The sequence below is a fragment of the Podarcis muralis genome, chromosome 1 (assembly GCF_964188315.1).
Source record: "Podarcis muralis chromosome 1, rPodMur119.hap1.1, whole genome shotgun sequence".
In the NCBI taxonomy this organism is placed as follows: Eukaryota; Metazoa; Chordata; class Lepidosauria; order Squamata; family Lacertidae; genus Podarcis; species Podarcis muralis.
In genome coordinates, this window is record NC_135655.1 from 5,007,973 (window position 1) to 5,035,463 (window position 27,491).

General features: G+C 47.7%; 3 protein-coding genes across 4 annotated transcripts in view; 1 reads left to right on the forward strand and 2 right to left on the reverse strand.

The window, feature by feature from the left end:
- NID2 (nidogen 2) overlaps nt 1-5,401 on the forward strand; it is a 74,093-nt gene extending 68,692 nt beyond the window's left edge. The window contains exons 18-21 of the mRNA XM_028724419.2: nt 1,552-1,709; nt 2,896-3,019; nt 3,477-3,589; nt 4,625-5,401. Coding sequence (XP_028580252.2) covers nt 1,552-1,709; nt 2,896-3,019; nt 3,477-3,589; nt 4,625-4,635 — 406 coding nt within the window. The 3' untranslated portion in view covers nt 4,636-5,401. The remainder of the gene's footprint in view (nt 1-1,551; nt 1,710-2,895; nt 3,020-3,476; nt 3,590-4,624) is intronic.
- Nucleotides 5,402-5,646: 245 nt separating this feature from the next.
- RTRAF (RNA transcription, translation and transport factor) lies at nt 5,647-17,562 on the reverse strand. 2 transcript variants are annotated; one of them, XM_077936967.1, is made up of 8 exons: nt 17,382-17,562; nt 15,393-15,520; nt 14,068-14,167; nt 12,634-12,720; nt 12,125-12,213; nt 9,921-9,989; nt 7,645-7,780; nt 5,647-6,003 (listed from the first exon to the last, which is right to left on the reverse strand). In XM_077936967.1, exons 1-8 carry the CDS (start codon nt 17,440-17,442, stop codon nt 5,849-5,851), a joined length of 825 nt encoding a protein of 274 aa, XP_077793093.1. In that variant the 5' UTR covers nt 17,443-17,562; the 3' UTR covers nt 5,647-5,848. The 2 variants fall into 2 exon arrangements, with proteins under 2 accessions (XP_077793093.1, XP_028580382.2); XM_028724549.2 differs by having other exon boundaries at nt 7,732-7,780; nt 17,382-17,558.
- Nucleotides 17,563-22,188: 4,626 nt separating this feature from the next.
- The window catches only part of GNG2 (G protein subunit gamma 2), a 65,384-nt gene continuing 60,081 nt past the window's right edge, over nt 22,189-27,491 (reverse strand). Inside the window, exon 4 of the mRNA XM_028724811.2 lies at nt 22,189-23,052. Within this exon, the coding sequence (XP_028580644.1) occupies nt 22,924-23,052 (129 nt within the window). The 3' untranslated portion in view covers nt 22,189-22,923. The remainder of the gene's footprint in view (nt 23,053-27,491) is intronic.

Below are 27,491 nucleotides of genomic sequence, written 5' to 3' on the forward strand. Positions count from 1 at the left end.
GTGGCTGTGGCAAGTGGTGAGCAGGCGGGTGAGCGATTGGCGGAAGTGACCCCCCCACCCACCCCAAAAAGCTAAACAACTTAATTAGTTTGGGGTTAAAAAAAATATGGGTCATCTTATACATGGGGGCGTCTTATACATGGAAAAATACAGTACATCTTCAAAAAGAAAAGGGCAAAGTAAAGAAGGGATGGAGCAACCTCTCTATCATAGAATCATAGAGTTGGAAGGGACCTCGAGAGTCTAGTCTAACCCGCTGCAATGCAGGAATCCTGTCCACAGCTGTCCCTGGGTGGGTTTGAATGACTTCTGGGTAACAGCCAGACACATTGGCCCATTGCGCCACATCATCATTCAGCAGACATGCACAGAGTTGTACAGGTAATAATTTTGAAGGGCAATCTCATTATTTTATTACCCGTTCACAACCCTGTAGGGTGGACCAGTATTGTCATTATCCCCATCTTACTTGCAATTGGAGAGCCAAGGCTACAGGCAGAGGAGAGATCTAGCCAGGGGGCTTTTCAGTGTTTGGTCCCTTAGCTACAGCAGCTCACCAGCACTGTCAATTTCATTCAGATGCCTATTCAGACTGCTTATATTAGCAAGATTCGAACCACCCACCTTCTCATCAGCAAGCCCCAAAGGCTCAGTGGTTTAGACCACAGCACCACCCACTGAAATCCCAGTCCCAGCTCCTGCCAACCTAGCAGTTTGAAAACACACCAGTGCAAGTAGATAAATAGGTACCGCTGTGGTGGGAAGGTAAACGGTGTTTCCATGTGCTCTGCTTTCTATCACGGTGTTCTGTTGCGCCAGAAGCGGTTTAGTCCTTCTGGCCACACGACCTGGAAAGCTGTCTGTGGAAAACGCCGGCTCCCTCGGCCTGAAAAGCAAGATGAGCGCCACAACCCCATAGTCACCTTTGACTGGACTTAACCGTCCCAGGGTCCTTTAACTTTACCTTTTTTTACCTTAAAAAAAATGTTCCCATCGTTATTTGTTTCCCCCCTTTTTCTGTTACAACTGTAAAAAAGCAAAACAAAAGTCGGATGCCAAGACCAGCACTCTAACCAGCAGGTATTAATCCCCAGAGGTTTTGGCAACACAACAACAAAAAGCATTTTTTGCCTTCTTTCCAAAAGCTCAAAGGGAATCAGTCAGGGGTGCAGATCTCAGGAATTCCCCAAGTGCAAGAGGTGCTCACAGAAGCATTCCCAGGCACCCATAGGGTCACAGAATCATAGAGTTGGAAGGGACCGCCAGAGGTCATTCAGTCCAACCCCCCTGCAATGCAGGAAACTTCATTGTAATTTGTGGAAGAAGCTTTTCTGTTGAAGCCAATAAAATAATTACGGTGTAGGTTTGGTTCTGGTATGTGTGCGCCTGTTTGATGTCCATGACACCTGTTGACCCCTACCTGGGAAGAGGTGATGAAGGAACTTCCCGAAATAATGGGAGTAGCCGGCACACGAATCTCGGGCCTCACTTTGTTTGTGTAACCACTTTGATGCGCAGCCAACCATAGTTGCTCTTGGCATCTCCCTCCAGGAATCTGTACTGGACGGACTGGAACCGCGAAGCGCCCAAAATTGAGACATCCACTGTGACTGGGGAACACAGGCGGATTTTGGTCAACCAAGACATTGGGCTGCCCAACGGCTTGACCTTCGACCCCTTCTCCAAACTGATTTGCTGGGCAGATGCAGGTAAGAGGCATTTCGCGGAGAGAAATGGAGGGGGTCAGGAATCACAATCGGGCTTCTAAGGACCCAGCAGTCAAGATCAACCACATTCAGGGCTTCACTTAGTGTTAATATAATTGGGTTGCCTGCATACAGAACCTTATTTATTTCCTTGAAACCTGTGTGTATAAACCTTGACTATAAAGGTTGAGAGTGTGCTCTTAAAAACCAGAAAGTATCTGAGTGTGCGGCGTATTTTATTTATTTTGTTCCCTTGCATTTATACCCCATTTCACTCCATTATGGAAGCCAGATTGCGTCCAGGTGCTAACCCACCCAAAACGTTGACCAGACCTGAACCTGCTTAGCTCAGCAAGGTGGTGGCTTTGTGAACCTTCAGACCAGACTTCCTCAACCTCGGCCCTCCAGATGTTTTGAGACTACAATTCCCAGCATCCCTGACCACTGGTCCTGCTAGCTAGGGATCATGGGAGTTGTAGTCCAAAAACATCTGGAGGGCCGAGGTTGAGGAAGCCTGCTTCAGACCATAACCCGGGACACACAAAGGTGATGTGCAGGCATTAGGAAAATGGTATTTCAGGAACGCCTGTCTCCTGTTACAGATCACCTAACTAAAGACACCTCCCTCCCCTTCCCATAAGCATTCTGGCGTTTCCTGCCCACAGACCGCCTTTTTAGGCTAATGCTCCACTCACATTGTGCCCCCCCCCCAAAAAAAACGGGATGCACAAATCAGCCCTTCACTTAAGGTCTGCCCAATTCTGCAACCCGAATCATCTACCGTATTGGCCCGAATATAAGGCGCACCCAAATATAAGCTGCAGCTTTAAAATTGGAGGCGGGGAGAAGAAAAGGGAGACAAAATACCCAAATATAAGCCACTCCATTCCTTGCTGCTCCTGGGGGGGGGGGGCGTTGTGTTGCCGATGGCCTTTTCCCTTCCCGGCCTTGGGGCAGAGGACAGGGGACTATGCGCAGGGCGGGCGCCGGTTTGCCACGCTCCTGATGCTGTTTGCCCACAGCTCCTGGCTGAATACCGTAAGGTCACGAATATAAGCCACATTTTCACTTTTTACATTGCAAAAAAAATGCGGCTTATATTCAGGCTAATACGGTATTTGCAATTATGGACCAGAGCAAGGAAGAGAATGCCCCAATTTAACTCTCCCTCTTTTCGGTTTGGAAAAAGGAACCAAGAAGCTGGAATGCGCACTGCCTAACGGGACGGGGCGTCGCGTCATTCAGAACCACCTCAACTATCCCTTCAGCATCGTGAGCTACGCCAATCACTTCTACCACACGGACTGGAGAAGGTAGGTCCCAAAGGCTGGGAGAAAAGCCTTTTTCAACATAAAGCTGGTTCCAATTTAAGTGACCTACAAGTTTGGGTTGATGTTCTTCTCGCATTATGAAGGTACCTACACACTTGGCCCAACCATTCCGGATGTGAAAAAGTCACTACACGGGAGAGTTTGTCATCTCCTGCATTGCACAGGAAAAGTGTCTTGGGAAGAACTGTAGAATCAGGCCTCAAAAAATGGCTCACCCGCTGGTGTTTGGGGAACCTGGGCCAGTTGAGGGGGTCAGACTTAACTCTGACCACTCACAACACTTTAAAAGAGTCTTGCATTAGCTGGGGTCATTTTTCATCATTGTGCCTCTTAATCTGTTGACTTTTCACACTTTGGCATAGGCCAGCTAGCCACTGCTCTTGAAGGAATGATGTTGCCCTGGATGAAAACTATTTTCCCTCCCCAATTTTCTGCTCAGGGATGGCGTCATAGCTGTGAACAAAGACAGTGGTGCTTTTACAGGTGAATATCTTCCAGAACAGCGAACACATCTCTATGGAATAACAGCCGTTCACGCCTACTGCCCAGGAGGTAAGATCTGGGGTTTTGCCGGAAATGTATGTTGCTTAACCACAAGCATTTTCTGCTCCCTGGGAAAATTCTTCTTTTTAGTGATTTTTCTCAGGGCTGTTGCAAAACTATACTTGCTGCTGACATCACAGTGCAGTAGAACTGGAAACAGCCATGGCAAATGAAACATCCCTGTAGAATCCTTGTCTCTGTCTACCTATCAGGACTGAGGGCAATTTACCTCTAAAAAGGTAAAGGGACCCCTGACCATTAGGTCCAGTGGTGACTGACTGGGGTTGCGGCGCTCATCTTGCTTTACTGGCCGAGGGAGCCGGCGTACAGCTTCCGGGTCATGTGGCCAGCATGACTAAGCCGCTTCTGGCGAACCAGAGCAGCGCATGGAAACGCAGTTTACCTTCCCACCGGAGCAGTACCTATTTATCTACTTGCACTTTGACGTGCTTTCAAACTGCTAGGTGGGCGGGAGCAGGGACTGAGCAACGGGAGCTCACCCCGTCGCGGGGATCTGAACCGCCGACCTTCTGATTGGCAGTCCTAGGCTCTGTGGTTTAACCCACAGCGCCACCCACGTCCTCTACATCTGATTAATTCCTATCAGATCTGCACTGTGGGATTCCTAGCAGAAATGTGCTGTGAACTCAGCACATCAATAGGATTCCTGACTGGGCAGTGAGTGAAAAGGAAGATCTAGCTAAAACTAAACGATGCCAAAACTGGGGCCTTGCAACAAGTTATAAAAACCTTGCAAGGGTGGGATGTTTTTTGCAGAACATTTTGGCCTCCTCAGAAGTGCGTCAACTTATATCTTTTATTCGGCAGAGAAAAAATGGTTTTTTGGCCATCAGAGAGGCATATCACCGCCTATGAACTCTACACACACACACACACACACACACAGAGAGAGAGAGAGAGAGAGAGAGAGAGAGAGAGAGAGAGAGAGAGAGAGAGATGGGAGGGACAGGAAGGAGTTTGCATCTTCTTTACCTTAAGATTTGTCTTCCTTCAAGATAACCCTTGCTGCTTCTCTTTTTGCAGGAAGAAAATAAGCTACTGGTACTTGGGGCAGAAGAAATGACCGGGGGGGGGGGGGGAGAGGCAGCTGGAAGGAGACTCCCACTGAGAAGATATTACTGTACAGAGTGCAAAAGACCCCTCTCCCAACTACATGAAGACAACCAGCAATATGTACTGAAGGGAATTAAGCGGTTTAACTTAGAGCAAAATTATCCAGTATTTTTTAAGTTATACCTCAAATCTTTTTACTACTGTATTTTTTTTTAATGAAAACATTTTTTTTTTATGTATTGCCAAGATGAAATGGTGCTATACCCTTTTGCTGATGGGAGCAACTTTGGAAAAAAATAATAATTATGAACATATACATTTATCCTTACTCTATTGTTATTTTATTAGAAAACACAAGAGACTCTCTGCTTTTAAACGGGTGGCGTGGCAGCAATCTGTATAGGGACCCTATCTGTATGTGCGGGAATGGCTTCTGCAAAAGTGCCTTAAGAAGTCCATGTTGGTTTTTTAAAGAGCTCTGGTTGTACGAGAAAGGTGGAAGTAGTTTAGGAGCCATGCAAAGGGTATTTTGCAAAATCCAATGCCCACGCCCACCTCTCGCCTCTTCTGACTGTTTTTAGTATTTATATGAGAATATGCTAGAATGAACTGGCTCAAATCTACCCTCCCCCCCCCCCCCAGGGCTCTGCGCAAGTGAGGTGTATGTGCCAACACCTGACTGAAACTTCTGGTCTTTTCTAGGCTACTCCATGAATTTAATAATAATAAAAATAATAAATTTTCTAAGGCCGTTTCAAGGCTTTTTGTTTTTGACACGACTACCGGGAACTTCTGCTCACAGCACAATGAAATGCGGTGTGTGTGTGTGTGTGTGTAAAAGGAACACTCCACATTTGAGGTGGGGGCCTTGGAAGTTCGGAGCATCGCTTATCCCATGCAATACGCTCTCTGAGCACACTCCCTTGAAGGGGAGGGACTGCAGCAGCTCCTGTTGTCCTTGGCAGCCTCGCACTAAAGGATGACGGTTTGGATCGGTTTAATCCAAGCTTTTATTCACGTAAAGAAAAAAATGATATGGAGCGGATGTGCTGGCAGCTGCCCTTGTTTTCTTTCCAAACATGGCAGCCGTATCCTTTCTTTCTCAACTGCATGCGAGGTTCAGCTTGGAGGAGTTCCCCTAAGGGCAAGGCCAGCGGCAGCAGCAGCTGGGGAGCCAGGAACCTGCCTGCTTGCTCATCTCCCCACCTTGCCCAGTCTGTGGTCAGTTTTTGGATCGGCAATAATCGCCTGGACCGCTACGATGGCTTCGTTGATCTTCGTCTGCAGCTCGCGGAGCTCTTCTATATGCAGGAGGCGGAGGATCTGGGCGGCTTCGTTGAGAACGGCATCTGGGGCGGAAGGGAAGAGGAAAAGGAAAGGGCTGATCAAGCTTTAGTTCGCCATTAAGTGCTTAAGCTCGGTCAGCTGCCCTGAAACTAACTTTCTTTCTTCCACAAGACAAGGGGGCTTGATGATGCCTCAGGCCAAGAGCAGCTCAAGCAACCCTGAAGTCAGCCCTTGCATCTGTCTCTCTCAGGAGACAATGGAGGACGGCGTCTTTGGGGGTGAAGGCAAACTGCGGGAAGGTTACAGAGCTTGCTGTGGCTGTAAAGACCGATATGGGAGAGCCTTACAGACAAGGACGTTAAGAAGAGCTTTGCTTCTGGATCTAGCCAAAGGCCAGTCTAGGGCCGAATCCTGTTCTCACAGTGGCCAAGCAGGTGCCCCAATGGGAAGCTCGCAAGCAGGACGCGAGTGCAATAATGCTCTCCCCCTGTTATTCCCAGCCACTGATATTCATCATCATAATTTATTATTTAGACCCCGCCCATCTGGCTGGGTTTCCCCAGCCACTCTGGGCAGCTCCCAACAGAATGATAATAATAATAAAAAAGTGATAAAACATCAGACATTAAAAACCTCCCTATTCAGAGGAATGGTGCCTCCGACAGTAGAGGGAACCCAACCATTGATAGCCTTATTCTTTTAAAGTCCTCCAACTTTGACCATCTCTACCTCTTCCATAATTTATTTAGTGCTGTGTGAAGAAGTACCCTTCCACGCTAAGCTGGATGTCCACAAATTCTAGCACTGCCACAGAACACCAGAGTGAACTGAAGCAATGATAATAATAATAGTTTTAATATTTATTCCCTGCCCATCTGGCTGGGTTGCCAGCTTGAGGCTGGGCGATAATGGAAAGACACACCTGGACGGACTGCAGGTCTTCTTTGGCTGGCAAAGGCCCCATAATCCCCTGGTGCCCAGCTCCCAAAAGACGGGCAGAGCACCAGGGCAGCATCCCATACCAAGAAGGCGAGTAAAATCTCAGGGGCTGAACTCTGGCTTGTGAACAAGCCTCTCTAGGCCAGTGTTTCTCCACCAGTTGCAGGTGAACATAGTGGCATCTCCTTACAGAGTTCCCATGCATTTGAGGTGCTGGGAGGGGCACTGATCCGACACTGGCTTTAAAAGCGGAAGAGAGGAGGGCATCACACTCCTTTCTGGAACTAGCTCTTCCTGGGCTCCCTTCTCCCTAAATCGGGGTGAGATGCCATCACAAATACAACACGAATTAGAGAGGTCAACTTGCCTTGCCTTGGGCACGATGCGGGGGAAAAGAAATGGGAAATAGGCTACAGTTCCCTTGGGTTCCTATTTCCCCCATAAACTACCCTTTTCCCAGGTGTTCTGTGCCCCCAAAGGAGGGCTAGCCCTGACCCACAGGACTACGGATTACGTCCTCCTTGAAGCGTTCTTTCCACTAATTTAATTGAAATAGTTTTAGTAAGTTACTCTCACGGAGAGAGCATTTTCTCCCAAGTATGTAAGGATGAGAGGAGGCTGGGGACTCAATGCCCCCTAACGGTTCTGATAACAGCAGGACACTGATTAAAATACAAATCTTGTTCGCAGCAGGGCAAGAGGAAAGTGGGACATGCTTTGTGACGAGCTTACACACAACATGATGCTCATGCATCCAAACTTGCCCAGCATGCAAACCATGGTCTCTTCAAAGGATGTGCGCAGAACCACCACCCCCCGAACATTTGCTGTGTTGAAGCGCACTCTCTTACCTCCTGTGTCAAAGCCAAGAATGTGCTTGTCCAAGGTGACTGGCAAGCCCTTGGGGAAAGAAAAGGGAGAAAAGTGTTATGCCTTCTCTTCAACAACTGAATCCATCCAAGTCATCAGATTTGGTGGTGTTGATTCCATTTACTCAACTTAAGTCCTGCAAATCCTAAAATAAGACACTATAGTTGCTACCTACAGTGGTACCTCGGGTTAAGTACTTAATTCGTTCCGGAGGTCCATTCTTAACCTGAAACTGTTCTTAACCTGAAGCACCACTTTAGCTAATGGGGCCTCCCGCTGCCGCCGCACCACCAGAGCATGATTTCTGTTCTCATCCTGAAGCAAAGTTCTTAACCCGAGGTACTATTTCTGGCTTAGCGGAGCCTGTAACCTGAAGCGTATGTAACCTGAAGTGTATGTAACCCGAGGTACCACTGTACTTTGATGGCCAGCATTTCCTCACTTCTGCTTCCAAAGATTTCAACCGAGCAACTCTCCCAACATCTGGTGGGCAGGATTGTGGCCTCAGAAACTAAGGCATTTGGAAAGGAAGACGCTTGGAAGTTTAAATTAATTTATTCCACAAAGGGGCTGTTTGATGATTCCAGGTCTTTTAAGAACACAAGACAAGCCTACAGAATCAAATCCAAAGGACCATCAAGTCCAATGGCCTATTCTCACAGATGCCTTTTGGAAGTCTGCAAGCTGGACCTGATTTGTGATTTTCCCCACAGCTTTTAAGATACGGACGCTCGAGAGGATTTGCAAGTCAAAACACCGCACGTACGTACCCCTACCTTTTACAAGTGCCATGTGTGATTTCATAGCAAGAAGCAAAAAACCCAACATCTTCCCCAGTTAAAACCAGTTCCCATTTATCAGCTAATTGCCAGCTAGTCTACTGCATCGGGCTCATAGCCTTCGCGGCTACCACCCAAGGATCAGGGGTCTGGTGGTCCCAGGCAGAAGACAAGAGAAGGCCTCTGGCATTATTCTCGCACAGGGCAAGTTGCCACGAGGGAACCTGTCAAGCGAGATTAATCGGCAATGTGGTCTCTGAGCGCAGCCAGCTGCTCAGCAGCCACTGAGTTGCCTAGGAAGAATTTTATCAGCTGACCTCCACCTACTCTGCCAGCGGCTGATCTCAGTAAGAGATGTTAAAACAGCAGAACACAGCGTGACTCTTCCCTCTCTGAATGCACTCCGCTGTGGGCTGCCTGCTGCGTCCTTGGTCTGACTATTTTCATGGATGCATTAATTCCAGCAATCCTTGTGTTCAATTACAGAACTACCATATTTTCCCGTCTGTAAGACGCCGTGTATAAGATGCTCCCTATTTTGGGTGACTCAGATTTAAGAAAATGGGGGGAGAGAGATGGCCCAGAGTATAAGACGCCCCCTAATTTTTGACATTATTTTTTAGGGGGGGAAACCTAATACACGGAAAAATACGGCATTTATTTAGCTCCACAGTTCTGGAGAGGGGCAGTGCCCATGGCATTCCTACACAAATCCATGAGCTGCTAAAAGCAGCTTGTGCCACAGGAGTTTCTGAGAGCTTTTAGCTCATTCACACCAACTATGTATAGGTGTGGACGCGGGTGGCTCTGTGGGTTAAACCACAGAGCCTAGGGCTTGCCAATCAGAAGGTCAGCAGTTCAGATCCCTGTGATGGGGTGAGCTCCTGTTGCTCGGTCCCTGCCCTTGCCAACCTAGCAGTTGAAAGCACGTCAAAGTGCAAGTAGATAAATAGGTACCGCTCCGGTGGGAAGGTAAACGGCGTTTCCGTGCGCTGCTCTGGTTCGCCAGGAGCGGCTTAGTCATGCTGGCCACATGACCTGGAAGCTGTACGCCGGCTCCCTCGGCCAGTAAAGCGAGATGAGCGCCGCAACCCCAGAGTCGGCCACGACTGGACCTAATGGTCAGGGGTCCCTTTACCTTTACTATGTATAGGTGTAGAAGCCACCTCTCTGAAAAGAGGTGCTTTTCATTTAAGGTAACTGTCATGTAATGTGGCTACTTCCGAAAGGCGGCCTTCTCTCTGCATCCTTTCTGTGCAGGATCACCTGGGCTGTTGCTGGTTTCAGACCCTGCCAGCTTTATTAACGCAGAGGGATTTCAAGCCATTCAAAGTGGCTGTAATTGAGGCAAAGGGTTCACTGGCTGTACAGAGACAGAGAGTTAGACATACCTCTTTGGACTGATTTGCCTTGGCGACAGCCTCCTGACTCAAACGCTCCTGGACCAAGATGCGAATTGCCTGGGAAGGAAAAAGAAGGCGAAAGCCCATGTAAGTGCTGGAGGATCCCTCTGGCCCAGGATGATCTGGAAGAGCTTATAGAAGCCAGCAATGACATACAGTGGCAAATGATGCAATGCGGAGAGGGGCATATGGTGCCTAAACTGGCAAGGGCGAGGGAGATCCTTACTGTGAAGAACTTACACCAAAAAAAATTCAGCGCTGTCTTCCAAGATTGTGCCTTCCTAAGAGGTAGCCAAGTTTTGTTTCAACTGACCCTAGTATTTGAATACATTCCCTTTCCACCAGTCCCTTTCCTTGGCCATATTTGATTCTACAGTAGCTCCTGAGAGCAGAGGTGGGAGTGAGGAAATAACGGGTGAGATTTTTCAGGCACAAAAGCTCTTGCCCCTTAAGCTGCTGCCTCTCAGGCCAAACAAGATGTCACAAACAGTAAACATGCATTTAAAAAAATCCCGGCGATGTACATTCACCCTTTCCTCACCTGCTGCATTTCCACGTGTACCCAGAACCTACAGAGGGAAAACCAGCTTGCAGAGGGATGATTTAGAGCGTGGAAAAAATGTCAGGAATGCCACCATTTGGCCTCTTCTCTGCTCTAAACTACTCTCCCAGAACTGCTTTCCCCTGAACAAAGCAACCTCTAGGATTTAAACACACATTATCTGCATATAAATATTTAGGTTGGCCATATAGGCTAGGCCTCCACACAAGTGTGAATGGATAATTGAACGACCGTGGAGGCGCTGGGTACATCACCCAAGCAGGTCCCACAGGCATAAATCACAACTATCACATGGCTAAAGATGGGCTTGGAATTCTGACAAACTCCTTTTGTTTTGTGCTGACTCGGACACCCTGCACAAACCTCGGGACCTTAGCTACATTTCAAAGTCTGCCGTTGCAACAAAGATGGATTTTAAAGAACCGATGCCAGCTACTTCTGCCTGTGCCCAGTCTTCTGACATGGTCAACAAGCTCAGTTTTGCTTCTATCTCTTTCCATCGGGAAAAGGCAGCACCAAATATCAACAGAGAAATTGTGGCCATAGCACAAACAACCGCCGTGCTTGTTTCCAAGGCTACCAAAGTTCCTTCAGGGGGTCTTTACTATTTGTGCCTCAGTAAAGGGACGCAGGGTGGCGCTGTGGGTTAAACCACAGAGCCTAGGACTTGCCGATCAAAAGGTCAACGGTTCAAATCCCCGCGACGGGGTGAGCTCCCGTTGCTCGGTCCCTGCTCCTGCCAACCTAGCAGTTCGAAAGCACGTCAAAGTGCAAGTAGATAAATAGGTACCACTCTGGCGGGAAGGTAAATGGCATTTCCGTGCACTGCTCTGGTTCGCCAGAAGTGACTTAAGTCATGCTGGCCACATGACCCGGAAGCTGTACGCCGACTCCCTCAGCCAATAAAGCGAGATGAGCGCTGCAACCCCAGAGTCGGTCACGACTGGACCTAATGGTCAGGGGTCCCTTTACCTTTAAAGGGCAGAGAGACCAGCAGCCTCAATGCAAGGGCCACCCACCTCACAGCAAACCTACATTTACCTGAAGCAGGAGCCGGGCCACAGCACATTTACTCCTGAGTAAGTCCCACAGAATGAAGCTGGCAGGGCCTACTTGTGAGTAAACACACTCTGGCCTGAGATGCACAACTCAGGAGTCAGTTACTTGGGAAACTTCTGAAGCTCTCTCTTAGATGAACTGCTCTTATGGCAGGAAGTTTTTTAAAATATATGTTTAAGCACCCCTTTCAATGACAGGATGGGAGCGTGAAGATCAACATTAGGAATGGTTTCCTAGCTTTAAATGCAGCTGGTAATTGGAATAAGTAATTATCCTGCCACTGAAAGGTGTGCAGGAGTAGCTAAAGAGAGGACTTTCGAAAGCGTCAGTGATTCGTGAAGGGTGAAGGACAGAGGCTGGACAATATGCCCTACAAGTCCCCTTCCTCTTTGAAACCTCTCACCCCAAACTCATTCTAGGCTACCAATTAAAATAAAAAAATTAACACGTTTAGCATCTTTTTGGGGGGAAGGAGAGTGGTCAGCATGCTTGTACAAACCATTTAAGAAACCACTTTTAATCTACTGCAGTTTGTATTTATGAAGAAAGAACAGGCTGCTAATGAGCTAACCTTGAGCATCACCAAATAGTCATCATGACGCTGGATCTGAAGGAGGTTCGCCAAAGCCATCACACCAGCCTTAAAGTCAGGGTTGTTTACTGTGGAAAAGCACACACACACAAGTTGATTCCCCTCTTAATCCAGGTGCCACCTTTTGCAGCAAGAGGGGAAACCTGTGGCTCTTAAGTCTAATTTCATGCAGGTGGGGGAAGCCCGGAAGAAAGCAGAGATGGATGGAGCAACTGAAGGAATTGGCGGGGAGGGGATCTTCTGGTGTTCAGACCTTTTGGTAAAAGCGATTTATCCCTTTCCTAGCAGCCTGGGGAAGGTGTGTGGGGAGAAAGGATGGTCCTGCCCACTTTTTGCCCTGGACCCTCCCACCGCTGGCTTCGGTCCCACCCACTGCCTGCATGCAACTCCTGAAAGATTACCACCCCCCAAGGGAATTTGGCCCTGGAAACACTCTCCTGTTTCACGGCATGAAATACGGCATGAAATACGGTGGCTTCTTCACTCACCATCCAGGTTGATGAGGGGTTCTGCATTTTTAGATGCATTCTCTGTGTTCTTAGCCCCCTCGGGCGTGGAGTCCTTATACTTGTCAGCTGTTGAAACAAAAGCCGTTCTGGCCCGTGAGTGACAATGGGGTTTTAGAGGACTATGGATGAGCTAAAAATGAAAGGAAGCAGCCCCAGGCCAAGAAAGGAAACAGGCACTGAACTATTCTTCTCCGTGAGAACAGCTTGTGCACAGAACGGCAGCAGCTGTCCGAGATGCCCGCAGCCTTCGCGTCAGAAGCCTGTCAATTGCTAATAAAAATGATGACACTTAAGTAGCAGCTGAACATGGAAAGAAAACAACAGATTTTCTGAACAATGGGGGAAACTGAGAAGCACGGCCCAAACGCAGGAAAACGTGAGGCCAAAACTATACATTTGGCAAAGAACCCAATGTGGGTATCAGCAAAGAGTTGCAAATTGGCAAAGTGGAGAACTGGCAGGCAGGCAAAGGGTATTTATGTGCCCTTAAAACTTTCCTCTGCTCTCTTTTGCTGTTCTTTGCAAACCCTGGATTCTGTGGGCTGGCCAGGTTAAAAAACAAACCAACAACAATATCTGGGGTGGTGGTTTCAGAGAAAAAGCTATTGGGGGCAGGGAAAGAGTTAATGTTTTCCCCCTTGCAGCTATTTGACAGAGAGCCTGGCTCCCAATCCTGAGTGTCTGTCACATGTAGCAATTGAGTGTGATAGAAAACTCAGGCTTGCGGATAATCAAGGGCAAAACTGTGAGTCAAAAATCTCTGGACTTTCAAGCCCACTTCTCTCAAGCCAATGTCCCACTGATGATAACAGAACTCAGGTGGCTTCCAAATTGATTTGTTCAAGATTACAGCCTTACATGACAGACTTATTCTGAACTGGAAAAGTTTGGGTGTGCTTGAGCCTCTAGTTTCCATGGCCTCGCTGATGCCTAGCGACTGAATCCTGCTAACTTCCAAGAGATATAGACATGTGAAGTCTCTCTGCATTCAGACTCCTCTATCTTTTAATGTCACCTTGTGTGAGCTCCCTTCACCCTACACCTCTTGCAGCAATGGCACAAGATTCAACACTGTTCGGGCAACTGAGAAAGTAAGAAATAAAGCTTAAGCCGTAACGGAAGAGTTACAGCACAATCCTGGGCATTTCTCCCCAAAGCACGTTTTATTGAGAGCAACGACACTCACTCTGAGGCAAGGTGTTGCCCTTTTAAAGACTCTAGACTTGGAATGAAATAAAGGAGTATTCCCTTTATGCACCTTAAAAAACTACAGCCAGAAATTAAGAGTAAATTACAGTGTTAATTGGCACGTGCTTTCTGGCCTCTTTCTGGCTCAGCTTGAAAAACAGAACTGCAAAGGAAAGGGATCTATACTGCCTTTGAAGACAAGGGAGAGTGAAAAGTCAAACATACCATTGTCCCCATACTCAAGCCTAACTGCCAGTCCCAAAAGCCAGTCAATTGTTTCTTGTCGCTCTTGGATGTTGAAGGGACAATTCACATCTTTAAGGTACTGTGAAAAACAAGAAGAAGATTGAACTAAGAACCTTCAATGATTCATAAGAAATTAACAAACACTGCAGGTTTGTCTGGGAGAGCAGCTTCCCAGGCAATGGGCATCTTGACTTGGAGGGTAACACTAAGGACTTGAGGAGGGGGGCAGAAATAGAAAATTGCTGCTGCTGCTCCTCACCTGGGTAAACCTAACATTTATTAGTTTGTAAGGGCTCAACACACAAACTGCATACAAAAGCACACCCTTGCCTTGGGCCTGCAACAATTTGTCTGCAGCTAAACACGTCTGGCCAATGCCAGAATGGGAGATCACTTGGGAACCTCATCTGTGCTACCTTGAACTTCATGGGGAAGAAAGGTGGGATATAAATCTAACACAAAGGAAAAGGCTCTCAATGGCTACAAGCCATGATGGGTGTGTTCTACACCTGTTGTCAGAGGCAATAAATGCCTCTGAATATCAGCTGCTGGGAACTGCTGGAGGGGAGGGTGGTCTTGCATTTGGATTTCCAATTGGGGCACCTGGCTGGCCACAGTGATGCTGGTCTTCAGGGGTCAGCAAACTTTTTCAGCAGGGGACCGGTCTACTGTCCCTCAGACCTTGTGGGGGGGACGGACTATCTCTCTCTCTCTCTCTCTCTCTCTCTATATATATAGGGGGGGGGGGGGAAATGAACGAACTCCTATGCCCCACAAATAACCCAGAGATGCATTTTAAATAAAAGCACACATTCTACTCATGTAAAAACACGCTGATTCCCGGACCGTTTGTGGGGCGGATTTAGAAGGCGATTGGGCTGGATCCGGCCTCTGGGCCTTAGTTTGCCTACCCATGGTCTTGATCAGCAGTTCTCAACCTGTGGGTCCCAAGATGTTGTTGGACTACAACTTCCATCATCCCTAGCTAGCAAGGCCAGAGCTCAGGGATGATGGGGAGTTGTAGTCCAACAACATCTGGGGACCCACAGGTTGAGAACCGCTGGTCTAGGTGGTCCCTTTTGCCTGATCCAGCACAGCTCTGCTTATGTTCTCAAAGAAATGATGAATTGGGCATTTTGCATCTGCAAAGCAAAGGAATGCAGAAGCACAAACATGGTCGTGTGACATTGTTCACAGCAAAGGGTCTTGGGGCAGGAGCTGCCACTGACAGATCACACTGATAAGCATTTCCAGACCGGAAATAATAACTGTTAGCATCAGCTAAGGTTTCAAGAAGTACTAACCTTTTCAAAGGACTTTGTCCATTCTGCAGCATTGTGGATGTTTCTCAGATTCCCTCTGTCTTCAATTTTGTAGTGTCTGATTTTCTGGTCTTCAAGCCAAACAATGAAGTTTCGAAATTCAGTTTCATCTGCGATAACAGATTAATAAAGTCACATTGATGATGTCAAAGTCTATCCCAAGTCATTGAATCCACCAAAGGATTTATGCCACTAGAGAGCTTTCCAAACTTTTCATGTCAAACTTTTAGACGAGCATCATTTTGTAATTTAGTTTTATTAGCAAACCGGAGGTTAAACTAACCCCTTTCCAGGAAAGCAGGGAGTGTTTGCGTGATACCCCTACACACAGCAGCTGACACACTTGTGTTGTGACACACAGTTTTGAAAGCTCTGGGCTGAAGGGGGAACTGCATAGGGAAAACAAAGCAGACTAACAGAGGATGTACCAGAAACCCTTGAACACATTAAAAGAAAATGTATTTCATTTCATTCATTCATTCATTTTATTTGTATGCAGCTTTTCCACCCAAAAATCATGTTCAAATTGGCTTACAACAAAGAAACAGGGATGCATTTCAAACAAACAATACAAAAACAATTTCATATCATAGCAAAATAACATAGCAACAATTTCATAACCTAACAAAACAATAGCAAATTTAACAACATACAAAAAACCCCACATTCCAATACTATAATTATAGCATGCACCATCCAATAGCAATAATAATAATAATAATAATAATAATAATAATAATAATAAACAGTATCAGAGCACTTCCCTCGACCCACCACTGAGCGCATCATGCAGGGAAGTTAAGTTAAGCTAAGCAGATATATAAGATTGGAACGTTTAATTATTAAGATACAAAATTACAATATCAATAATAAAGTTACAAAATAATAACAAGGAAGTCACACACGGGTGGAGGGAAGACACAGGGCAAGAGAAAGAAATGGATAAATGCTGGTACATAATGAAATGTGAAAATGTGAATTTACGAATATAACGTATATGTATCAATATGTAAAGATTTCATATATGTATTGCAACATTAATAATAAATTAAGTGCATAATAATTGTCCAGGGCACCTGTTTATCAGCTCCATCTGGTACGCAGGATGAGACTGTCTGGCCAGAGTAGTGCATGCTCTAGTTATCTCCCGCTTGGACTACTGCAATGCGCTCTACGTGGGGCTACCTTTGAAGGTGACCTGGAAACTACAACTAATCCAGAATGCGGCAGCTAGACGGGTGACTGGGAGTGGCTGCCGGGACCACATAATACTGGTCTTGAAAGACCTACACTGGCCCCCAGTACGTTTCCGACCACAATTCAAAGTGTTGGTGCTGACCTTGAAAGCCCTAAACGGCCTTGGCCCAGTATACCTGAAGGAGCGTCTCCACCCCCATCATTCAGCCTGGACACTGAGGTCCAGCTCTGAGGGCCTTCTGGCGGTTCCCTCCCTGCAAGATGTGAGGTTACAGGGAACCAGGCAGAGGGCCTTCTCGGTAGTGGCGCCCGCCCTGTGGAACGCCTTCCCACCAGATGTCAAAGAGAAGAACAACTACCAGACTTTTAGAAGACATCTGAAGGCAGCCCTCTTTAGGGAAGCTTTTAATGTTTAATAGGTTATTGTATTTTATTGTTTTGTTGGAAGCCGTCCAGAGTGTCTGGGGAAACCCAGCCAGATGGGCGGGGTATAAATAAATTATTATTAATTATTATTATTATTATTATTATTTTATTATTATTATTATTATTCATGAATTGAGCACAGCACACGCGAGTCAAAGTAACGTGTGAACCGAGCTGGGATGGGGGCGGGGGGGAGGCACAAGACCAAAGGCGCCAAGGGGCGTGGCCAAGACAGCCACGGGGCGGCGCTAAGGGGACCACGTGCGCACGCATGCGCGCTGCGGGGCAAGCCGCCGGCCACGACTGAGAGGAAAGGCGCCGACGGGAGTTTGGGCCTAGCCGCCTCACCTCGGCAGTTGAAGCCGGCCGGGTTGTGGTAGTCAAGCGCTGACAGCTTCCGCCGGAACATGGCGCCGCGCCTCGGGAGAGCCTCTGCCCGGCTCCGTTGCCGTTGCCGCCGCCTCAGCGAGAAGCGCCTCAGCCGCTGCGAAGAAGACGGCGAGAGACTGAGCGCGCCTGCGCAGCAGAGGCTGGAGTGGGCGGAGCTGCGAGGGGGTTATAAGTCGGCGGTGGCCAATCGGTGCTCGTGCCGAGCCGAGTGGGCGGGGCGAGCCGGAGGTGAGAATGGGCGCGACTTAAAGAGAGGAGGGGAAGGGATCGGGAAGGAGGCGCCGAAGACGTTGACTGACAGGCGCCCTGGCGAATAGAGGCGAGAGGTGGAGGAGGCTTGTGAGGAAGGAAAGGGATGCTGAGGAGGAAGGCGCCATAGACTTATAGCGTGTAGAGGGAGGCGGAGGGCTGGATTCCGGGGCCAGTTCAAACTTTTTATTTTGCCAACCATAAAAATCAGGGGGGACAATCATGGGTTTGGGGGCAACAGTGATTGCTCTTAAAAAATGGTTTTGTTTAAAGGCTTTTTAGGCAGACGGAGGGCAACAGGAAGGACGAAAGCTTCCCCTGTTGAATATCCGCCTGCTGCCTAGATTTTTAAGCGCACAGGAATGCAACGTTGGATTTTTCTTTTGTTTGCATGTGTTTCAAGAAATCCTGCTAACAGCATCTGGCTAGTGGGATGGAGTCAAAGGTTTTCCCTATTTTTCAAAAGAGGATATTCCACAGTTCAAGCCAATGAAGATTTAAATCGATTTTTAAAAATCTGATCCATTTTCTAGAGTGATTTATTGGACAGGTGGAGTTAAAGCTCACTCTTGTTTTTATTTTACAAAAGAACATGAAAATTAATAGCTTTTTTGGTTTGGATTATATTTTGTTGTTGGATTTTTATAGGAGCCACCCTGGAAGCCAGTCCAAAGGGTGGCACTCATAACTTTCAGATCTCACACTTCATCATTTAGAAGCCAAAGCTGTCTTAGACTTCAGCTGCATGTCAACAACTAAGATTTCTGCATCATTGAACTAAGTGGGATGTACTTCTGCGCAGACATGTAAGCAAGCCGCTCTGTGAGCCTTTTTGGCGGAAGAGTAGGTTATAAATGCTAGTCTAAATAAAGCTTTGCGGAAATGTTTTGAACATCCGCTTGCTGCTCATAAACATGATTTCAGGTCAGAGAGTCCTCACCGTGCTGTTTTCGCACCAAGAGCAAACAGCTCCAGAAATTTGAACCTGGGTCTCCGTAGCCCGTATCCTATAGGTAAAGGTAAAGGTACCCCTGCCTGTACGGGCCAGTCGTGTCCGACTCTAGGGTTGTGCGCCCATCTCACTTAAGAGGCCGGGGACCAGCGCTGTCCGCAGACACTTCCGGGTCACGTGGCCAGCGTGATGAAGCTGCTCTGGCGAGCCAGCACCAGCGCAGCACACGGAAACGCCGTTTACCTTCCCGCTAGAAAGTGGTACCTATTTATCTACTTGCACTTAGGGGTGCTTTCGAACTGCTAGGTGGGCAGGAGCTGGGACCGAAAGACGGGAGCTCACCCCGCCGCGGGGATTTGAACCGCCGACCATGCGATCGGCAAGCCCTAGGCGCTGAGGTTTTACCCAGAGCGCCACCTGCGTCCCGTATCCTATACCCAAGACAAAAACGAGGCGTCTCTTCTGTGCCACAACCTACTTCCTTCCCTGGAGTTGCTGTGGTTATCAGGTCAGTGGGCTTTTGCCCAAACTATCCAGCAGAGGGCTTTTTGCAGAAGGAATCAACTCGCAGCTCTCTGTGGCGAGCTTGTCATATCGAGATGAAGCTCCCACAAATTATTATAACATGCCTGCTAATAACAGAACGGTGAGATGGATATGGAGCACACAGGGAGCATCTTTCTTGGAGGTGTTACTTTCGAAGGAGCAGAGAGTCGGCCCAGGATAACTGAAGAAGCATTTCCACCCCCATTGTTTGGCCCGGACACTGAGGTCCAGCGCCAAGGGCCTCCTGGTGGTTCCCTCCCTGCAAGAAGTGTGGTTACAGGGTACCAGGCAGAGGGCCTTCTCGGTGGTGGCGCCCGTCCTGTGGAACACCCTCCCATCAGATGTCAAATAAAAAAGCAACTACCTAACATTTAGAAGACATCTGAAGGCAGCCCTCTTTAGGGAAATTTTTAACGACTAATATTTTAATGTATTTTTTATCTTTTGTTGGGAGCCGCTCAGAGTGGCTGGGGAAACCCAGCCAGATGGGTGGGATATAAATAATAAATAAATGATAATAATACCTCATGTAACGTTTGCTTCAGGTTGAGTGTTTACAGGTTGCGTCCCGTGGTGACCCGGAAGTACCGGAAAGGGTTACTTCCGGGTTTCGCCGCTTGCACATGTGCAGACGCGCAAAATGACGTCATGCGCAGAAGCAACGAAGCGTGACCTGCAGATGCGGGTTGCGTTCTTTTCAGGTTGCGAACGGGCCTCCAGAACCCTTCGCAACCAGAGGTACCACTGTAATTATTATTACTGTTGTTGTTTAGTCATTTAGTCGAGTCCGACTCTTCGTGACCCCCTGGACCAGAGCACGCCAGGCACTCCTGTCTTCCACTGCCTCCCGCAGTTTGGTCAAACTCATGCTGGTAGCTTTGAGGACACTGTCCAACCATCTCGTCCTCTGTCGTCCCCTTCTCCTTGTGCCCTCCATCTTCCCCAACATCAGGGTCTTTTTCAGGGAGTCTTCTCTTCTCATGAGGTGGCCAAAGTCTTGGAGTCTCAACTTCAGGATCTGTCCTTCCAGTGAGCACTCAGGGCTGATTTCCTTCAGAATGGAGAGGTTTGATCTTCTTGCAGTCCATGGGACTCTCCAGAGTCTCCTCCAGCACCATAATTCAAAAGCATCAATTCTTCGGCGATCAGCCTTCTTGATGGTCCAGCTCTTAATTATTATTTGCTACCAGGACACATTTAGATCAGCCTTCACCAGCCTGGTGTCCTCCAGATGTTTTGGGCTACATCTCCTGTCAGGCCAGGATGGCAGAGGTGGTGGTTCTCCTTTGCCTCACCCAGGTCTCTCTCTCTCCCCACCCTCTTCCCAGGAAGAAAAGGAGAAGGTTGCCCCATGTCTTCCATGAACCTAATGCTTTACAGCCATCCAAGTTGGATGCAATCACCAGCTCTTGTGGGTTCCCCCTATTGCCAGCAGGATGAGAAAGCACACGCTGCCTCCTCTCACTCGCTGTACATCCATCAGAGCCGGCGGCAACTACAGATGCTTCTAATAATCTCTCTTCCAATGCCCGTTTCATCCAGGGAGCCTCCAGCCCCCTCCCGCTTTGTACTTTGTCTCTCGTGTCGTACAAACCTGGGAGGAAACAAGGCACCCTCTTCCACCAGCCCAGTGGTTCAAGAGTGGACAGTTCCACCCCTCTGGGCGTGGTGGGATTGCCTAGTGGGCCTGCTAAGAGGCAAGGGAGCGGCAGAGGGGCAAATGAGCTGTGTATGTCATAGAAAACAGAACCGGGATTCAGAATGGCCTTAAACAGATTGGAGAACCAGGCGCCAACTAACAAAATGAATTTCAGTAGGGACAAATGTCAGGTTCTGCACTTAGGCAGGAAGAAGCAGATGCACAAATATAGGATGGGGGACACCTGGCTTACTAGAAATACATGTGAAAAGGAGCTAGGGGTCTTGGTGGACCACAAGCTTGACATGAGTCCACAGTGTGATGCAGCAGCAAAAAAAGCTAATGCTATTCTAGGCTGCATCAACAGAAATATAGTACCCAGATCAAGGGAAGTAATAGTCCCACTCTCTTCTGCCTTGGTCAGACAAGACTTGGAATACTGCATCCAATTCTGGGTACCACAATTTAAGAACGATATTGACAAGCTGGAAGGTGTTTAGCAGAAGGCAACCAAGATGACCAAGGGTCTGGAAACCAAGCCTTGTGAGGCACGGTTGAAGGAGCTGGGTATGCTTAGCCTGGAAAAGAGGAGGCTGAGGGGAGATAGGATAGCCATCTTCAAATATCTCAAGGGCTGTCACATGGAAGATGTTTTCTCCTGCTCTGGAGGGTAGGACTCAAACCCATGGCTTAAAGTCACGAGAAAGGAGATTCCGGCTAAACATCAGGAAGGGCTTTCTGACAGCAACAGCTGCTCAAAAGTAAGACACTCTCCCTCAGGTGGTGGACTCTCCTTTCTTGGAGGTTTTTATGCAGATATTGAACAGCCATCTGTTCTGGATGCTTTAGCTGAGATTCCTGCATTGCAGGGGGTTGGACTAGATGACCCTGAAGGTCCCTTCCAACTCTACGATTTTATGAAATGACTACCAGTCTTTGAAAAACTAGTATCTCTGGATCAGGCTCATCCCCCCCCCCTTTTTTTAGTTAATTCATAGTTTTGGGTGGATTCTGAATGTGCAAATGTGTGTCGAATTTTATTGTGCTATTATCGTCCGTGGTGGGTCGTGCAAGCCACTATTCTGAATGATTTCTAAAGGGTAGTGGGATATCTTTAGAGAACCAAGGGAGCAGCGGCAACCCGAAATTTGGTAACCGCTGCTTTAGCCCAGCAAAGCAATCCCTGACATGGGGACAGCTTTGCCTTCTGAGATGGTGACCACTGCGTATAGAACTATCTGCCGTCTAATGATGCTCACTGTAAACGGCACCACAGGGACAGCACAGAAGTCTGCGATACAAGGAGATGAAAAGGACGAGTCAAGATGCCCCATCAATCACAACACACAGTTTTTACTTGCAGAACAAACGGGGGGGGGGGGGGGGAAGCTACCAAATACAAGTGTTAGAAAAACAGTGGTAGTAACTACGTCGGGAATGTACACGCCGGCCTCCCAGGCCCTTCCGAAGCTATGGCACATCCTTAGTTAAATCCTTGGAAAAGAACAAAATTGGCCGAGGCTGAACAGCAACTGCAATTCTGGTCCCCCGTCCCCCCTCGCGTGGCGCTACTCTAAAAATGCTACATACACACAAGACCCAAATGCTAAGGAACATCGGAATAAATCTAGCCTGCTGCGATAATTTTACGATTCAACATAAATAACTGAGTGACATTTTTTTGGGGGGGGGGACACAAAAAAGGAATAAGGATATTATGTACATACACACACAGATACACAACCCTTTTCAACCATGCTCTGCGCAACCCTCTCTTTTTTTTGGAAAGAAAAAGACAAAAGGGTTTTTGTCTGGCAAGAGCGTAAGTGGACATCAATTTGACTCTTTTACACATTCCCCCCTCCCTCTCCAGACAACTCTGCAGATGTCAAGATCTTGAGCCTCGTAACGTAGAGCAACACCACCATTCCATTCTCCCAAGAAGGCAGCCGTTTTCTTTTTTTTATGATCATGCACTTCTCTGTAAACTTCCAGGCCATTTTGATTTTATGTTTTAAATTGGGTGGACTCTGGAAACACGTCCACGTTGCTGAAAAAATCTCTACATCAGTGTCCAGGGCGGCCCAAATTGGGGTCACAGGCTCCTGTGAGGTTTACAGAATGGCACAGAAAAACTTCTTCTCCCTAAAGGGGTTTTCTGAAGCAGGGACGGGAGTCAATAGAGGGTCTTCTTTGGCGTGGGCTTCGCAGTAAGCCATCAAGTCTGCGGCGGCTTTCGACACCTGGGAGGAAAGAGAGAGGAGGTCAAGTTCCCCGGAAAGCAGTTCTCAAAGAGCAGCTACTTGGGCAAGGAAGCCCACGGAGGCAGAAGATGGAGACCTTAAACCCTCTAGATATTAATAGACTCTCAACTTGCACAAAGTCAATGCGAGTTTTCCTCCAACTGCAACAGAAATCTACCCTCCTGTAGCAATGAATCATAGACACCGAGAGACAACAGGACTGCTCAAGGTGCCCCAACTATAAAATTGGAGAAATCGAGAGAGATATAGCCGCACCGGCAGCATATCTCTTCTTTCTCGTATCCAAAAATGCAACAACAACAACAACAATAATAATATAATTTTTATTTATACCCCGCCCTCCCCAGCCAAGGCCGGGCTTAGGGCGGCTAACAAGCAATAATAAAAACAAGTTGAATGAATATAACTTAAAAACAAAATACAACATTAAATATTGAAACATTAAAATATTAAAATGTAGCCTCATCGCAGGAGGAGAAAGGAAAAGAAAAATGAAACGAGGGGGAGGGAATCAAATTGGCTCCAAGCCAAAGGCCAGGCGGAACAACTCTGTCTTACAGGCCCTGCGGAAAGAAATCAGATCCTGCCGGGCCCTGGTCTCATGAGGCAGAGCGTTCCACCAGGCTGGGGCCAGTGTGGAAAAGGCCCTGGCTCTGGTTGAGGCTAATCTGACTTCCTTAGGGCCCGGGACCACTAGGGTCTTGCTATTTATGGACCTTGAGGCTCTCTGTGGGGCAGACCGGGAGAGGCGGTCCCGTAGGTACGAAGGTCTCTAGATATTAATGGACTCTCAACTTGCACAAAGTCAATGCGACTTTTCCTCCAACTGCAACAGAAATCTACCCTCCTGTAGCAAAGAATCATAGGCACCGAGAGACAACAGGACTGCTCAAGGTGCCCGGACTAAATAATAATAATAATAATAATAATAATAATAATAATAATAATAATTTATTTATACCCCGCCCATCTGTCTGGGCCTCCCCAGCCACTCTGGGCAGCTTCCAAAAGAATATTAAAATACTATAATACATCAAACATTAAAAGCTTCCCGAAACAGGGCTGCCTTCAGATGTCTTCTAAAAGCCTGGTAGTTGTTTATTTCCTTGGCATCTGATGGGAGGGCGTTCCACAGGGAAGGCGCCACTACCGAGAAGGCCCTCTGCCTGGTTCCCTGTAACTTGGCTTCTCGCAGGGAGGGAACCGCCAGAAGGCCCTCGGTGCTGGACCTCAGTGTCCGGGTAGAACGATGGGGGTGGAGACGCTCCTTCAGAAATTGGAGAAATCGAGAGAGATATAGCCGCACTGGCAGCATATCTCTTCTTTCTCATATCCAAAAATGCAAGAAGGGCTTTTACACTCGCCAGAAGCTCAGCCCTGCCCTCGCTGGTCCTGGAAGGATTCTTTTAAAAAAGTCCCATATGCTCAGAGACTTTGCACCTGTTCACTGGGGGAGATAGGAAGCCCAGAGCGCTTGTTCTTTAGATGTCCCTTTTATAAAGAAGCACGGAGTGAGACCATTGATCCCCTGCTGGTGAGGCTCACTGACCTCACGGAAAAGCAAAAATTTGACTTTTTCCTGTTAGGCAAAGATCATAAGATGACCTGGATGGTCACCAGATTCTGTGTACTGATCTGTAGGCGCAGACCACCCCCCAACCCAAACTAGTTTGTTAAGAAAACCCCCAAACTTGGTTCCATGGGTGACTCTCTCTGTGGTAGTTTATCTTAAAATTTTAAGTGTCTATATGCTTACCACATTTATAAATTTTAAATTTATTGTTGTACATATTTGTACATGGTCGATGGTGTACATATTGTTGTACACCATCGACCATAACATCCTTCTGGACTGTCTAGAGGAGCTGGGGGCACTGTTATACAGTGGTTCCGCTCCTTCCTCCTGGGCCGTGTCCAGAAAGTGGTGGTGGGGGATGAGTGCTCAGACCCCTGGGCTCTCACTTGTGGGGTGCCTCAGGGTTCTGTCCTCTCCCCCATGCTTTTTAATATCTATATGAAGCCGCTGGGAGATCATCAGGGGGTTTGGACTGGGTGTTCATCAGTATGCAGATGACACCCAGCTCTACCTCTCCTTTAAATCAGAACCAGTGAAGGCTGTGAAGGTCCTGTGTGAGTGCCTGGAGGCGGTTGGAGGATGGATGGCGGCTAACAGATTGAGGTTGAATCCTGACAAGACAGAAGTACTGTTTTGGGGAGACAGGGAGCGGGTTGGTGTGGGGGATTCCCTGGTCTTGAATGGGGCAACTGTGCCCCTGAAGGACCAGGTGCGCAGCCTGGGAGTCATTTTGGACTCACAGCTGTCCATGGAGGCGCAGGTTAACTCTGTGTCCAGGGCGGCTGTCTACCAGCTCCACCTGGTACGCAGGCTAAGACCCTACCTGCCCACGAACTGTCTCGCCAGAGTGGTGCATGCTCTAGTTACCTCACGCTTGGACTACTGCAATGCACTCTACATGGGGCTACCTTTGAAGGTGACCCGGAAACTGCAATTAATCCAGAATGCGGCAGCTAGACTGGTGACTGGGAGTGGCCACCGGGACCACATAACACCGGTTCTGAGAGATCTGCATTGGCTCCCAGTACGTTTCCGAGCACGATTCAAAGTGTTGGTGCTGACCTTTAAAGCCCTAAACGGCCTTGGCCCAGTATACCTGAAGGAGCGACTCCACCCCCATCGTTCAGCCCGGACACTGAGATCCAGCGCCGAGGGCCTTCTGGCGGTTCCCTCATTGCGAGAAGTAAGGTTACAGGGAACCAGGCAGAGGGCCTTCTCGGTAGTGGCGCCCGCCCTGTGGAATGCCCTCCCTTCAGATGTCAAAGAGATAAATAATTACCTGACATTCAGAAGACATCTTCAGGGAAGTTTTTAATATGTAACGCTGTACTGTTTTTAACACTGATTGGGAGCCGCCCAGAGTGGCTGGGGAAACTCAGCCAGATGGGCGGGGTATAAATAATAAATTATTATTATTATTACATTGTTTTATATGTTTATTTTCCTTCTGGGAAGACATTTAAAAAACAACAGACATTTAAAAAACAACAGAATTTTTGAGCACAGATGGGGAGCTTTTAAGCCACTGCTAAAATTTCTTTCCACCCTTTGTAATGACGCTCCTGGAGTCATTCTGGTGGTGCTGTACTGTATGCTCCAAAGCTAAGCATTTAGGAATGCTGATAATTAGTGCATCGTTATTACGTTGTCCTGCAGTGCATAGTCAACACCTCTTTCCCAGGAGGCAGTGATGGCCAGCAACTCTGATGGCTTTAAAAGAGGATCAGACAAGATCATGGAGGAAAGGGCTATTCTCTGCCTTCACAATCTCAGACAGGAGGGAAGAGGCCTCTTGTCCTCAGGTTCTGCTTGCGGGTTTCGCACATGCATCTGGTTCGTCACTGTGAGAAGAGGATGATGGACTAGATGGGCCATTGGACAGATCCAGCAAATTATTTTTATGTTCTTATTGCATAATCTCACAGCGGTGGCTGTGAGAAGCCGTGGTTGTGAGTATCTGTTGGGTATTCTCTCTCTGTGTGTGAGAATCATTTGTTCCACAAACAAAGAACAAAGAAGCAGAAGGCCGGGTTTGTTTGGTCTATGCATTGACATTTTCTGTGGGAACTGTCCTTTGGACATGCGCAGTGTGGCAGGAAGTACTGATAACAATGGTTCTGTGCAACTTATAACTTGTTGTGAGTCTCTTTCTTGAGCCTTGCGGTGAGAGAAGCAGAGAGAGAGTGAGTCTTGGAGTCTAGTTGGACTCTAAGCTACCTTTCAAGGTGACCCGGAAACTGCAATTAATCTAGAATGCGGCAGCTAGACTGGTGACTGGGAGCGGCCACCGGGACCACTTAACACCAGTCCTGAAAGACCTGCATTGGCTCCCAGTACATTTCCAAGCACAATTCAAAGTGTTGGTGCTGACCTTGAAAGCACCTAAATGGCCCAGTATACCTGAAGGAGCATCTCCACCCCCATTGTTCTGCCCAGACACTGAGGTCCAGCGCCGAGGGCCTTCTGGCGGTTCCCTCATTGCGAGAAGTGAGGTTACAGGGAACCAGAAAGAGGGCCTTCTCGGTAGTGGCACCCGCCCCGTGGAACGCCCTCCCACCAGATGTCAAAGAGAAAAATAACTACCAAACTTTTAGAAGACATCTGAAGGCAGCCCTGTTTAGGGAAGCTTTAAATGTTTAATAGGTTATTGTATTTTAGTGTTTTGTTGGAAGCCGCCCAGAGTGGCTGGGGAAACCCAGCCAGATGGGCGGGGTATAAATAATAAATTATTATTATTATTATTATTATTATTATTATTATTATTATTATTATGACATCTGAAGGCAGTCCTGTTTAGGGAAGTTTTTAATATTTAATGCTGTATTGGTTTTAACACTCAATT